Source organism: Salarias fasciatus, chromosome 7 (assembly GCF_902148845.1).
Source record: "Salarias fasciatus chromosome 7, fSalaFa1.1, whole genome shotgun sequence".
Classification (NCBI taxonomy): Eukaryota; Metazoa; Chordata; class Actinopteri; order Blenniiformes; family Blenniidae; genus Salarias; species Salarias fasciatus.
Window position 1 is genome coordinate 21439567 of NC_043751.1, and position 14711 is coordinate 21454277.

At 44.2% G+C, this 14711-nt stretch overlaps 2 protein-coding genes across 2 annotated transcripts; one reads left to right on the forward strand and one right to left on the reverse strand.

The window, feature by feature from the left end:
• Positions 1-822: 822 nt before the first annotated feature.
• Positions 823-3499, forward strand: cyp19a1b (cytochrome P450, family 19, subfamily A, polypeptide 1b). The gene is given in 8 exon segments (XM_030096801.1): positions 823-961; positions 1435-1585; positions 1667-1821; positions 2056-2232; positions 2309-2423; positions 2501-2615; positions 2693-3166; positions 3242-3499. Coding segments are annotated over 8 exon segments (1530 nt in total). The 5' UTR covers positions 823-861; the 3' UTR covers positions 3485-3499.
• Positions 3500-5062: 1563 nt separating this feature from the next.
• ap4e1 (adaptor related protein complex 4 subunit epsilon 1) lies at positions 5063-14382 on the reverse strand. The gene is made up of 21 exons (XM_030096755.1): positions 14066-14382; positions 13412-13483; positions 13106-13229; positions 12552-12625; positions 11859-11980; positions 11601-11760; positions 11337-11503; positions 11180-11253; positions 10966-11088; positions 10768-10877; positions 10549-10688; positions 10223-10335; positions 10011-10129; positions 9479-9781; positions 8579-8690; positions 8371-8509; positions 8019-8274; positions 7178-7738; positions 6905-7095; positions 6660-6823; positions 5063-6541 (listed from the first exon to the last, which is right to left on the reverse strand). Exons 1-21 carry the CDS (start codon positions 14204-14206, stop codon positions 6387-6389), a joined length of 3420 nt encoding a protein of 1139 aa, XP_029952615.1. The 5' UTR covers positions 14207-14382; the 3' UTR covers positions 5063-6386.
• Between the last annotated feature and the right edge of the window lie 329 nt (positions 14383-14711).

Consider the following 14711-nt stretch of genomic DNA (forward strand, 5'->3'; position numbering starts at 1 on the left):
CCTTGTCAAAGCGCACTCTAACCTGTCAGATGTGGGAGGACAGAAAAAAGGAGGCGTAAGTATCATATTTCTATTCCCTTTTCAAATCAGTGTTTTTAAAGCTGATGCTGTGAAGGCTTGTTCTAATATTCTAACGTTTTTCTTTATTCAACTAATTGTTGTAATTAAATTAACGGATTCAAACGCCAATAAGTGCAATTTGTGACTGAGACCTGTTGAGAATTGCAACAGTTTTGTTATCATAGCTTTTAGACAGGAAGTCAGGGGGATGATTTTTAATAAAGCATCAACAGTAAATGTTTTTATTTATTTTTTTTTTAAATTTCCAACACAGAAATGGATACTGTGACTCCTGCATAAAACTGATGGTATTACTATATATGTCCTTGATTAGGAAATCCTCGTAACGACCTTTATCTCAGTACAATCTGTTGCTCTGGTTTGAAGTAAATTAAAATCCATTGTAGCATCTGGGACAATACATTCATCGTGATGGGTGGTCTCCTAATAACAAGGTGACTGAAAACATATCCATTAAAGCATCAGATACTTAAAAAGATCAAGTGTGAGTGATGCCTCCCCTCCATCCCTGATAGTAAACCTGACTGAGGCTGTTTGTGAGCAGGTGCTGTGTCCAGACCTGCACTGACGGAGGGAGGGAGGGAGGGATCGCAGGGGAGAAGAAGGATGTTCATAAGCTGATGTTCTTCTCCTCTGTTTAGCAAATAAATCCGCAGGTTCCGACTGGTGGCGGCGGCAAGAAAATAAAAGGGCTTCATGAAAGCCAGCGTGCAGACGGCGGACACGGCGGCAGACGTGACGGGGCTGCTGCAGACGGAGACGCTCGCCTTCGGTCCCGTGATGCTGGACGCAGTGTCTGCCGTCACTCTCCTGCTGCTGCTGCTGCTGCTGCTGCTGCTTCTCAACATCTGGGGTCAAAAGCATCATTCAGACATACCAGGTAAAAGATTTAAGCCGCTGCTTTTATTTGCAATAATGCATCTTGATGAAGGCCCAAAAACTATTTATCTATTCATATACTTGGGAGGTTTCAAATAAGTTATTTATTGAGTTTTTATTGTCCAGGGTTTTCACTGGAGGAACTGTGTTTGAGTGAAAAAAAGCACTTTGTTAATTTTTTGCATGTCAGCATGAATCTTTTCAGTTCTGCCTTGAGTGTTCAGTGAATTATTCATGTTATTATCAGATTTAAAAAAAAGCAGTTTCAAATTAATAAATACAGCTGTTCATCTCAGGCTGCAGTTGAAAGAGTGGAGAAAGTACAATTAGACAAATTCAGAGATGTCGCATCACGCTGAATTAAACTTCCTGATCTGAAACATGTGATAAAGTGAAAAACTTGATTGATTTCTAAAGTAAGAAACAGACTGAAGTCTGTCTTGTCTTGCGACATGCCCTGCTGCTCGGCATCAGGCCCTCCCTTCTTGGCAGGACTCGGTCCGATTCTCACCTACAGCAAGTTCATGTGGTCTGGGATCGGAACGGCCTGTAACTACTACAATAACAAATACGGCAGCATTGCCAGGGTGTGGATCAACGGCGAGGAAACCATCATCATAAGCAGGTAAACCTCTGATCTCACGCCCTGTGCTCTCAGCGAGCGTGTGACGATGGGATGAAGACGAAGGCCCGTTTCCCCCTGCAGGTCCTCTGCAGTCTATCACGTCCTGAGGAGTGACCTCTACACCTCAAGATTTGGGAGCAAAAAAGGACTGGAGTGCATCGGGATGGAGGGGAGGGGGATCATCTTCAACAACAACATCCCGCTCTGGAGAAAATCCAGAGCTTATTTTACTAAAGGTAAAGAAATGGGAGGAAAGCCAAAGTTAAGCACAAAGACTGTTAAAGTTATTGGCTACAAAAATGAAAACGAAGATTTGAATATTAACTCAAATTTTCTGATGCAACTTGTGGTTTTGAAAAGTGGAAAAACATGTTGAAAATTCCCAAAATAAATCAAAAATCTCCCTCTCACGGTTTGTTACTTACGTCCAGCTCTGTGGCGTTGCGCTCCTGCTTGATGTTGCTTTCCAGCGCTGAGCGGCCCGGGCCTGCAGAAGACGGTGGGAATCTGTGTGAGCTCCACATCCAAATACCTGGACAGCCTGCAGGACATGACGGACTCCTCCGGACACGTGGACGCCCTCAACCTCCTGAGGGCCATTGTGGTGGACATCTCCAACAAGCTGTTCCTCGGGGTGCAGCTCAACGGTCAGCTGCACATTTTCTGTCCCTACTTCACTCGATCTGCAGCCGATGGCTTCATTTTTCCTCCCTGATCCCACAGAGAGGGACCTGCTACTGAAAATCCACAAATATTTCGAGACCTGGCAGACAGTTCTTATCAAGCCGGATATCTTCTTTAAGATGGGATGGCTGTTCAACAAGCACCAGAGAGCGGCGTAAGATCTTAAGAACTTCACAGAAATTCAATGTTCGATTCAAGATTGTTTTTTTGTGATGTTTGTGTTGCAAACAGCCAAGAACTCCAGGATGTGATGGAAAGCCTCCTTGACATCAAAAGGAGGATCATCAGTGAAGCGGAGAAGTTGGATGGGGAGCTGGACTTTGCCACGGAGCTCATCTTTGCTCAAGTGAGTCTCCTGTGTGGAGCCGGTGCTCCCTCTGACCCAAAGCCACAGCTCACACCGGCGCCCGCCTCGTCTCACAGAACCACGGCGAGCTGTCGGGGGACGACGTCCGGCAGTGCGTGCTGGAGATGGTGATCGCGGCTCCGGACACGCTTTCCATCAGCCTGTTCTTCATGCTCATGCTGCTGAAACAGAACCCGGACGTGGAGCTGCAGATCGTGGAGGAGATGAACGCCTTCCTGAGTTGAGAGAGCAGTGCAGTCCACTTCACGGGCCGGCATACAGGTTTCTAACGCCGTCCTTCGCTTGCAGGCGACAAATCGATAGAGACCGTGGACTATCAGGGTCTGAAGGTGCTGGAAAGTTTCATCAAAGAGTCGATGAGGTTCCACCCGGTGGTGGATTTCACGATGCGGAAAGCTCTGGAGGACGATACCATCGAAGGCACGAGGATCAGGAAAGGAACCAACATCATTCTCAACATCGGCCTCATGCACAAGACAGAATTCTTCCCCAAATCCAAAGAGTTCAGCCTCCTGAACTTTGAGAAAAATGTAAGTACGCTTCATGCTGTGAAATGTGAGGGGGGGGAAAAAAATGAAATTTCCCGCTTCCTTCCTGTCTGGCAGGTGCCCAGCCGATACTTCCAGCCCTTTGGCTGCGGCCCTCGCTCCTGCGTGGGGAAATACATCGCCATGGTGATGATGAAGGCCATCTTAGCCACGCTGCTGTCCCGCTACACGGTGTGTCCTCGCCAGGGCTGCACGCTCAGCAGCATCCGGCAGACCAACAACCTGTCGCAGCAGCCTGTGGAGGACGAGCACAGCCTGACCATGCGCTTCATCCCTCGAGGCCCCAAGACTTCAGAATGAGCCTTCAGCACATCAGCTGTTGAAGAGATATTTTGAAATATGGTTGTAAAACTGGCTAATGTCCAAATATTCTACTCGCTCAACATTTGTCCAACGTTTTCCAGAGAAAATATAACAGCTGCGTGACAATCGTGTGGAATATCAGTAACAACTATTACTTAAGACTATTTTCAAGCAAACAAAACTAAACAAAAGGCACCCCTAAATACATGCAAAGGAATTCTGAACCCCTGTAAATATTTCAAGACAATGAGGAATTTCAATCCTGACTATTTCTCTCAGCTCAAGCAGGACACTCGATTATGAAGAACTTAGTTACGGTTGACTTAGTAAGAGTGACAGTTTTCAACAGAAAATGTCGTCTACTTGTGCAGCAGTGAAGAGGAACTGGAAGAACTCGTACTAATTGAACTAGAGGTCGTCTTCTCCAATGAAAACTACAGAGAGCAGCGGTGAAAAAACAATAAACTTGAGAAGACTCAGGCTAAAGAAGACATGAACGGTTTCCTAAAGCTGTGGTCTGTTTCTGTGCGGCTCCACGAGGCGGTTCATAGTTTATCTCAGAGGTTTTTTTTCCCCCCTCGTAGTTATTTGTTTCTGAACTTGATTCGTTGAAGAACAGGCGTTATAACCGCTGCATGACTTGTGAAAAAAACAAAAAACAAAACACCAAAATAAGAAGTTCAACTCAATCTGACTTCCCAACAAACGGATGTAATCCTCAGTGAGTTCATTAGACTGACCCACAGCAACACAACGTGCACAGACAGGTCAATTTAACGCTTCAGTGACTTTTTCAAATAACTAAACTTCTTTATGAAGAATTAATACTTATTCACAGATTTGTTTCAACTTTGCACTAAATTGCCTGCGAATGAGGACACTGTTAAGGAAGCAGAAGTAACACATAGATGCACAATAATTAAAGACATCACAGGGATAGGGGTTTTTTTTTTAAACTGTAAAGTTTGTATTTGGTTTAGTGTTAACCTGAAATCAGGAGCTGTGAAAAATGTTAGTTTTTAAGCACTATACTGAAGACTGTAGGGATTTAGTCAGCTGGTTTAGGGGTTTAATTCTACTTTAAGGCTTTGGGGATTGTCAATTGTGATTATAAATAAAAATCTGAAACAGTTCAGTGAGTATTTACCTTCATCAGGTCTTCAAATAAAGCTGATTTGGAGATGGGATATATATTATCAGTCTGAGAGGGAAAACTCCGCCACAGACCTGAGTCTCTTATCCTCTTGAACCATTTCCAGCATATCTGCATCTTTGTTACTGAATATGAAAGAATCACCAGTGAGTGGAAATCCAGTGAGTTTGCACATGCTGCCTTTATTTATAATTTAGAATATTGTATTGACAGGCACTCTTAGAAACAAGGATTCTCCAGTGTACCACAGGCACAAATCAAACACGCCTTCTCGGCATTTGAAACATAAGGCGCTGGGTTAAAGTTGCTGTCCGCTGTGCTTCAGTTCAGGGCATTAATGAAGCAAAACAAACAAACAGATCAGAACGTGAAGCTCGATGACTCTTCTTTCAGTGATGTCAATACAAAACGTTATAAGAATATAAAGTCAATAAATATGTTTTTAATACTGCATTGATACAAAAATAGAATGATCAGAGAGCGCCAACATCCGCCCGAAGCCAAACCAGAAGCATCAGTGCATAGATAATCATCTCACACAGAAGGCAACATCTGGAAATCTCCATCAACCTGACAAATGGTGACAAGATTACTGCAGTATTTAAGACTAAATACTCCCACGGTGGACATAAAAAAACAAAACGAGGAGACATTAATGACAGCATGACGGAGGATTTTAGTCGTAGAAGAATGTAAACCTGATTTTGCCGAGCTGAAACCTCAGCAGCTTGGAGCTTTTCTATTTGTTTATTTCCAGGACAGGTTGAGCATTTTCTAGCTTGAATTAAGACAACAAAGTACGCCGCTCTGAATAATCTATCAAAGGCTGCATGTAGTGTTGTTAACATTCCTGCTGAACTAATTCACTTGTTTTTGTTCCACAAGCACGAGGATCAATAAGAATAACAGCATCTGTGAATCAAAACGCTAACTGAGGCCAAAAAGGTCTGACTGACAGAAATATTTCTTTAAACAATCATTGAGGGAATTTAACTTAAAATGTCAAATGTAAATCCAAACACACCAAAGTGAAGTGGAAAGCCTTGAGGTCTTCAAATGTCCATTTTCTCCACATATTTAATTATGTTTAACTATGTTTGCCGATATCTGTCCGTCCATCCAGCTGCTGCACCGACAGTTTTCTCCAACTGTCGGCCTGTTGACTACAGCTGAAGGCAGGATACCCAATCAGGTACAAGGAAATCATGTAAATGTCCCTCAGAAAGACCCCCAACCTGGAAACTTCTCACTACGAGGTGAAAGTGCTCTGATATACTCTCAAAAACAGTACTCTTATTTATTGCCCGTCTCAGCATTTAACGCCACATAAGTTTCTCTGTAATGATTGATTTCGGCTCAAGCGGCAAGAGTCGAACAAAAAGCATCCTGGAGAAGGTAATTCATGTGTTTCTGAACATCAGTTAAAATCAAGCAAAGTAGGAAACCATCAGAAACAATGCAGCAGTCATTAAGAAGCCCTGTCGTAATCTTAAGACAATAAAGTTTCTTTAAAACAACATAAAAACAACTTAACTCTTCCGGCCCTGAGCTGATCACCTGTTATGTGAATGAGTAATGAAATCTGCCATCTAGAGCTCTGAATACAACTGAAGACACGATAAAACCAGAGACAAATAAATAACAGTGGAGGAAGACAGCGTAGCAGTGAACACTCTCTGTCGTCCAGGGACGTGGCCTTACTGCGTCAGACGAGCGCCGTCTGCTCTGAGCAGCGCGGCCACGGCGTCAGTGTAGCGCTCTCTGGCAGTGGTACATCAGGCAGTCGGGCAGCTCGGGGACGGGAGAGCGCAGCCAGACGGCCAGGGCGCCGGCGTGCACGCGGCAGTGCATCAGGCATGGCTGATCCCGCAGGAGGCGGCAAGCGACAATACCCTCCATCCCTGCAGAGGAAGAGGGGGGGAATGCTCAGTGGACAAAGGGGCAAAAACAACATTTTTGAAATACAGGTGCATCTCAAAACCATTAAATTTAAGCTATTCTGGGCACTCATTTATTCACCTATAATTTCCACCACATGGAGCTGCAGTTTCTCCTTCAGGACATTCAGAGTGGCCGCCAGAGCTTCTTCGCCGTCTCTCTGGATCAGCGTCAGATTCTGCTTTGTGTCGTTGGCGAAGGCCAGCCACATCGTCCCATACTCCTCCGTGGACACCGCCAAGGGCCTGCAGGAGGAAGGAAACTCAAATTATTTTCCTTATAATCACAGTGAGGCTCCGCGTTCGGCACCAACACCGATAGCTCACCTGATGAAGCTGGTCAGAGGGAGTCTGTGTGAGAGGCGCAGCTCCTGAGGCGTCCCAGCAGGACAGCGGTAGGAGAACGACCCCGACAGTTCAACATGAACTTCAGGACGCTTCACTGTCAGGGAATACTGAAACACGGCCACACTGTGGCCTCCCACCTCCTCCACAGGACTGTCACACACCTCAGATACCTGGAAAAATAGTAATAACAGTCACACTCTCTTTTACTGACAGAGCAATGGACAAAGTGTTTAATTCTACTGCAGGATTCACCTCGAGGTGCTCGGAGTCGACTCTCATTAGAGTCTGTTTAATGGCAGAGTCGGAGGAATTGGTGATAAAAACAACAAACTCCAAGGAATCCTCTTTCTGCACATGACAGGCTGAGAGATCCACACTTTGGTTGCTGCACAGAACAGTGATCTCCGAGTGAGGGAGTCCAGAAAGTTCAGCAGGAAGATGAGAAGCAAGGCGCCGGTCTTTAGGTCTGTCTGGCTCTTCGGGCGAAGCAGGATCAGCAGCTGCAGCGAGACTCTCCCCGGTAAGATCCGGGGGAGTTCCCTTTATGTCAATATCTGTTAGGTCGGCCTCTGGATCACAGGTGCCGTTGGCGTTGGCAGCGCGGCCCTGAGGGAGCGGAGGCGTCTCCTCGGGTGAAGAGACCATTGATTTTGAGTTGACGTCGGCGTCCAGGAGGCTGTCGCAGAGCAAGTGATCCACGGTGCTGGGAGGAGAGGCCGGGGAGTCCGACTCCTGCTCACAGTTGCTGGAGGGTGTGCTCCGACCTTTATCTTTTCTTCTGAACCGCTGCGACGTTGCGTCGGATTTGCCCATCTGTCAGAGGGAAAACACACATTTTTTTGACAATTCCCTATTCATAAAATCAGAATAAATCCTCAAAGTCCCAAGTATAATTTCAGGATTTCACTTTCTCTGGTCTGGACCACAGACACTAAAGAGAGGAAACAACTTCAAATGTGAAATAAGCACTTTGCTTATGATTTTTTAGTAAAGATAAGCAAAAACACAAATTCTTTTCATTGTCTTAGTTATCGTTCCATCAAACTGGAAACAAATACATCTAACCCAAAAAGAGCAGCAGCACCACACCCACCAGGCACACAGAGCTTTGGGACGCCAGCCCCACAAACAGCGAGGAGGCCAGCTGCTGCTTCTCCTGCTCACTCTCGGGGGTCGGCGTCGGGGTCGGCGTCTGACTGTGCGAGCCGTCGCCTTGGCCCTGCCGGCCGGGGGACCGGAGGGGGCTGGGGACCTCGACCTGAGCCGCTTCCTCTGCCGCCTCCTTCTGGGCCAGATAGCCGTCCCTGCCCCACACCCGCTTCACCCCCTCCAGCTTCAAAGCGGTGGAGCTGAAACACACGGCGGACCGCTGATGTGAGTTCAAAGCGACGGAAGGGGGGGGGGGGCTTCATTCGGCCCGCAGGTGTTCAGCCCGCGTCACATACCCTCCTTTGTGTGAGAGGTCGGCGCTGTCGCCCGACACGCCGGAGCTCACGGACAGCAGCGTGGGGGACTGTCTGTCGGCGATGCTGCAGGAGGACATGCTGATGGGCAGGGACAGGCCGTAGGGCTCCAGGCTCGGGGCTGGGAGACACAGCAGAGTCAGAACAAATCCCGACAAGACGGCGCGCTCGCTGCCAGAATGCGTCGCACCTTTCGCTCGAGCCAGCTCCTCCTGCCTTTGATGGGGAGGCTTGTATGGAGCCGCGCCAGCGGCCAACGCCTCCGACACAAACCCATCCAGAAATGACAGCGAGGAATCAACCTGAAAGAAAAATACACTATCACTGTCTGGTCAAACCTCCACTGGGAAAATACCAGAAGAATCACTTGTTTTTAGAAAATATTTGTTTCTTGACTAAAGTTTAGCAGCTTCGGAGACATCTGTTCTAATTATTTCCTGTCTCATGATTATAATATTCACGTTGGGTACATAAAAGGATAAAGGGCAAGTGGATGCATGTTTTCACAATAGTCTGTTAACAGCAGAGTACATCTAAAGTCAACTCCTGAATCAGGAGTAGCAAACAGAGTCCCTGCAGGGGTCCTGGAACATTTGCTGAAAGAACATTTTTTCAATAAAATTACAATAATGACCTCAGAAAACACAAATCAGGATTTTGTACAAACAGCTGCATTTAAACACCTTTAAAAAGTAGTTTTGTTGTTTAATTTTCCATTGTTTTCTTGGATATTTGTTCATTCATTGCATATTAACTAAAAAAATTCAAGCATTTTTAAATGTTAATCATGACATTTACAGCCACAAGTTAAATAAATGCTATAAATGCTTGATACATTTTAGTTGATATCTTGCAAATCTAAAAGACATAGAAGTTTAATTGTTTGAATTATGGGGGGAATTTGACTTTTTTTTCCCTGATTTTTAATCCACCTGCATGTAAACCAGTGCTGCTAAATTAGTTCTCGAATTAAAAATAATTGTTGATTGTGGTTAAAATGGTTTCAGTGTACTATTGCTTTATGAAAACATCATGTCAACCATACACACTGTAAAAACATGACTGCAGCTCTCTCTTGAATGCACGTTACCTCCACGAGCTCCAGGCTGGCCCCCCGGGGCAGCACCTTGGCTCGCAGCTCGGAGTCCTGGCTGAGGTGCTGCAGCTCCTGCGCCCTCTGCCTCAGCACCGTGTCCATTGAGCCGCCGTAGGCCTCGCAGACCTCCTGAGCCGCGGAGACGTCGGCGCCGCCCTCGCACAGCTTGGTCATGGCCATGAGGACCCAGCTCTTAGTCTCACTGCTGCTGCTCCTCATGTCCAGCAGGCCGGCCAGCAGGCCCAGGACTGTGGCTGCTTCAAGGTCCTCCTTCAAATGAGAGTATTCCCCGAGGACCTGGAAATGGAAAAAAGCAAATCAGGAAAAAAAGCTACTGTTGTGAAATGGTCTGTACAAGAAAAACACATTCATAAAAAATGTTTTTCCTTTTTTAGGCAGCTGAAATTGTTACCAGTACTGCCGTTAAGCTGTTAGGAATTGTGTTCTGCTGCTTCTCAGCCTCGGTATTTTGACATAAGCATGATACAAACTGTTGACTGGTGCTGGTTTTGCTCACGGCGCTCACCCAGCTGATGACTTGGAGGAAGCGCTGTGGCAGTTTGCCTGGCTCTCCTCGCAGCAGAGAAACATACGAATCCACGGCGAACAGCCTCAACTTCCTGTCCTCCTCCACACTGTCAAAACCTGGGAATGAAGAAGAAGCGCAGTGAGGCTGGACATCAGCGGAGATCAGGCAGATTATCGCAGCGGAATGAGTAGAGTGTGCGATCGTCTCACCCTCAGACAGCAGTTTAAGGAAATTGTTTGTGATGTCCGCTTGCATCGTGTCTCCTCCAAGAGAAAACACTGTGTTCATCGTCTCAATGAACCACTCGTTGTTTGGTGAATATGTATGGCGACATATAGGAAATTATAAATTTGTTACTTTTAAAAAAATTCTATTTTCTTTCTTCATCTGTGCAGTGGTACAGTCTGCTTTATAAATGCTCATTATTTAAACATCAATATTAGTATAATTCTAATTCTGTGGATTTTCTCTACATGTTTACAAAGATGCATGATCACGCATTTTAAAACTGGGAACTGTCACACAAAAAGGATATTTCTCTGCCAGCTCCGCCACCTTCCCCACCAGGTCAATGGTGGTGTGGTCGTCTTTACTGATGCGCAGAAAGTCCAGCATCTTCTCGACAATGACGGTCACATTCTGGCCGTTAGTGATCCGAAAGAGCAGCTCCAGAGTCTGCGGGAAAACGCAGAGCCCTCGCATAAATATACAGTGAGACATTTAAAAGAAAAATTGCACCGGCATCCGCCCTCACCTCCCGTTTGATAATGAGGTCAGGGTGATCCAGACACTCTATGATGGTCATCTGATGCTGCAGGGCCAGTTTGGGATCCTGCTGGACCACGTAGGTGAGAGCCCTCAGGCCTGCAGCAACACCACACACACAAAATGTGATCTTCATTTTCAGAAGAAGAAATGGTTTATGCAGCACGATGCTTCTGGTGGCTCTTACCTAGGTATTTTAGATTGATCTTGGGTGAAAGGACAAAGTTGCCGATGCACTTGGCAGCTTTTTCCAAAAGGTCAGATTTTGGATAAATTGTGTAAATGCATTTTACACACTCGTATAAAATCGCTGGAAAGGAAAAGGGACAAATACAGGAGTCATGGAAGGATCTCAAGCAGATGTTTGTTAAAAAAACAAACTTTTTTTTAAATGAAAATACCATAGGTGATGTTATGGTTCATCTCTGCTCTCCGCAGAGACTCGTCCAGGACTTCATACATGATCTCACTTGTACTGTGAAGAGAGGAAAGATGCACATGATCTACTGCATCACATGAGAAACAAACATCCAGCTCATCTGAAGGATGAACAATTACCTCTGGTCATTTTTCCCAAGTAGGGAAAGTATCCTGAGCAGCTGGATCTGAAGCCACGGAGCAGGAACGCTGTGATAATTAAAATCCATGGGCAGCTTTCCTCCCACCACCTGCTTCAAGATGGTCACAAAACTTGGCGTCAGGTCCTTGTAACCTTCTGGATTCTCCTGTAACAGATAAATATCACATCATACCAGGATGAAATCAGGATATTTGTGTCAGTTTTGACCATTAAGTTGTTCAGAATCCAGAGAGATGACTTACTTGGATCATCTGCAGGTAGATGTGCAGCGACGCCGTCATCACGCCGGGATCTTTGTCACACAGAGCTTTGCGAAACTTGTTGTGGATGTGCTGAACTTGATTTGGTGCAATTAGGTAAAATTTATAAAGCGCCAGTACAGCTTTTCTTCTAATTATTTCCCTACAAGTTTGAAAAAAATTTAATTATTCAAAACATTCATTCATAAGTCAAATTTAAGAACAAACACTTGAATTAAAGATTTAAAAAGTCTTTCTTACTTTGGGTGATTAAGCTTTTCCTCCACCAGAGGGAGGATTGCAGGTATCATGTCTTTGGGGAAGATTTGGCTGACAACAGTTAGCGCCATGCACACTTCGATCAGATTCGTACTCTGAAGATCCTGGAAACACAAAATGCATTAATATCCTGGGAAGAGTGGAAGTGGAAAATCCCTGCCTGCAGTCCTAGAGAGTCCCAGAGTGAATCAAAAACAGCTGAACTGCACTTAGTTCACTGAATGAGTGAAAAATTACCATGTATATCTATGTTGTGCTTCTTTTAAAATGTCTTTATGTTCAATTCTTATTCATAATATATTCATTCAATCCTACATATACAGAAAAATTAAAAGAAAATTGTAAAGAAAAAAAAAACTGCATCCCATTCTGACAAATTCCAGGTAATGAGGAAGTTTTCAGAGTAAAGATCAAGTGTGCAAGCTGCAGAAATATACCCGCAAACATAACCTGTTATTACTGTGAGCTCTTTGCAACTGGCTGCTATGCAACTAAAGTCTGAGTGGTTGTGTGAGCAAGTTTGTACAGTTCTGCCAGCCTCTCGTATGCAGCAGTGACCATTAACAAGAAAATAAATCAAATGTGGTCAAGTGAGCATCATGCCTGCGATGGTCAGTTTATGTGGTCACATCCACATCTTTCATGAATATGAAGCTGTAAAAACTGGACACCCACCTTTAACACGGTGTTCACCAGGAGAAGCAACAGCTCATGACTTTCATTCAGGAACAAGGAAACAGCGAGGTAACCTGAAAACCACAATAAAACATGTTTTGATGCTTCTCTCTGCAGCACAGAGTTCATTAATACTGCAAAAGTAATTACACTTCAAGTACTATATACTTTCAATGTTCATGTTAAAATCCTAAAAAAAAAAATCTAATTTGATTGACAGTAAAACTAACATACAGCACTCATGGCAACTCTTTATTAGGACTTTTGAGCTAATTAATTATGACATTTCTAACGCTAGAAACCAGTTGAAGCTCAATTTACTGACCAAAGTCTGTTTTCTGGGAGACTCTGTAACATGTAACAAATGAAAATTACCCTCCTGGTCAACTCTGGCACAATCATAGCAAGGTTGAATACACAAATAATGGCAGTGAGATTGCCAAATATTCCTTGAGGCTAATTAAACATTAGAGGCTCTCTACCTCCCTCTAGTTGTTGCTTGTGACAGAAGTCTTATGAAAAATCATAAAACAAGTCAAATTTTGCAAACATACCGACTCTCTTCTCCAAAACAGTGCCTTGTTGAGCCAGTTTAATGGCATGAATATAGCTGAATGAAGCCTCGTAGCCCAACATTTCACAGTAGATGGCTCTCACCATGAGCTCCTTCATCTGCCTCTGAGGAAGATGATAACAGAGAGAGAGAGAGAGACATCAGTCATGTCAGGGATAACTGGATTTGTCTTTAAAAAAAAAAAAAGAGAGAGAGAGAGAGAGAGAGAGAGAGAGAGAGAGAGAGAGAGAGAGAGAGAGAGAGAGAGAGAGAGAGAGAGAGAGAGAGAGTTCCAGAAGAAGTTTACCATGGTGGTGTTTGGGGAGGAAACTTGTTCTTTGATAGCTACAAGTTCACGCTGGATGAGTTTTTCTTCCTCCTGCAAGAGACGAGTGCAACATGATCAAAAACTGAACCAGAAGTAAGATATGACTTATAGCGCTTGCTGTCACCGATCATGTTCAGTGAAAGGGTCATTTGTGATGATTTATCAACACCTAATGAATTGGATGCCTATTAATATTTCAACAATATCAAATTCTGACATTCTCATATCTTTGTGCAATGTAGAGCTGCTGTGATGACTGAATTTCCCCATGGGGAATGAATACAGTGGGGTTTTTTTTTAACATTTGCATCTTGAACTGTGCCCTACAATTGTCTAATGTTAAAACAAACATACTTGCTTTCATTTTGACTCCTTACAAGCAACATAAATGAACACTGAAAGACCACTGCGCCTAAATGAGCTTACCCCAAATACATGAAGGTATTCCATTAGTTTTGTTGCTAGATGAAAAGCTGTCTGCACATTAATGTCTAACTCAGTTATGGACAATCCAGAATAACTGGAGAGTTACAACCTGCATGATGAGTTAGCAGTCCTCAGCAGGCTAACACGAGACAGGCTGGGGATACGCGTTAGTTCAAGCCACAGGTGGTGTTTTCGGGGCGGACTCACATGTTTAGAGGTCAGCTCAGTGATTCCTCTGATGAGGTTTCCCAGTTTCGAGGTGGAGGAGAGTTTTGCGGAGCCGGGCTGAGAGTCCAAAGACAGGAGGCTCGGCAGAGCTGTCAGCGTCTTCTCCACAACATCGCTCATTTTGGAGAGCTAAAGCTGCCTTAGCGGCTGGTTTCTTCCCCACAAAATACACTCACCTAATCACATTTCCATCGCTACAACGCGCCTCTTACACAGAGGTGACACGAGCTTTCTGTGAAACATTTAAAACGACTATAGGCTGTGAAACACAGGCAGTCAGGTCGGCCATTGTTTTGAATCAGCAGGCACGCCGAAGCTAACCGGCTACGTCACTTCCGCTAAAACTTTATTTAAAATTTGTATTAAGCAGACTCTGAATAATAATAATAATAATAATAATAATAATAATAATAATAATAATAATAATAATATAATAATAATAATAATAATAATACCGTATTATTATTATTATTATTATTATTAAGTAATGCAGGTTCCACACAATGCTTAATTTACATATGATGAATTTGAATTTAAATAAGAGCAGCTGTAAAAACAAACAACACAATCATGATATTCAAAACTCTGTTTATTATGTAATATGTCATATTTTGATTAACAGTCC

Bases quoted from the DNA above. Each gene is read 5' to 3' on its own strand.
- ap4e1 (XM_030096755.1), bottom strand. From the start codon at position 14,206: ATGAGCGATGTTGTGGAGAAGACGCTGACAGCTCTGCCGAGCCTCCTG. The intron at 13,484-14,065 runs GTGAGTCCGCCC...CGTCTCTTGCAG, and splicing joins CTGAGCTGACCTCTAAACAT to GAGGAAGAAAAACTCATCCA. The intron at 12,626-13,105 runs GTATGTTTGCAA...TGTGGTTTTCAG, and splicing joins TGTTTTGGAGAAGAGAGTCG to GTTACCTCGCTGTTTCCTTG.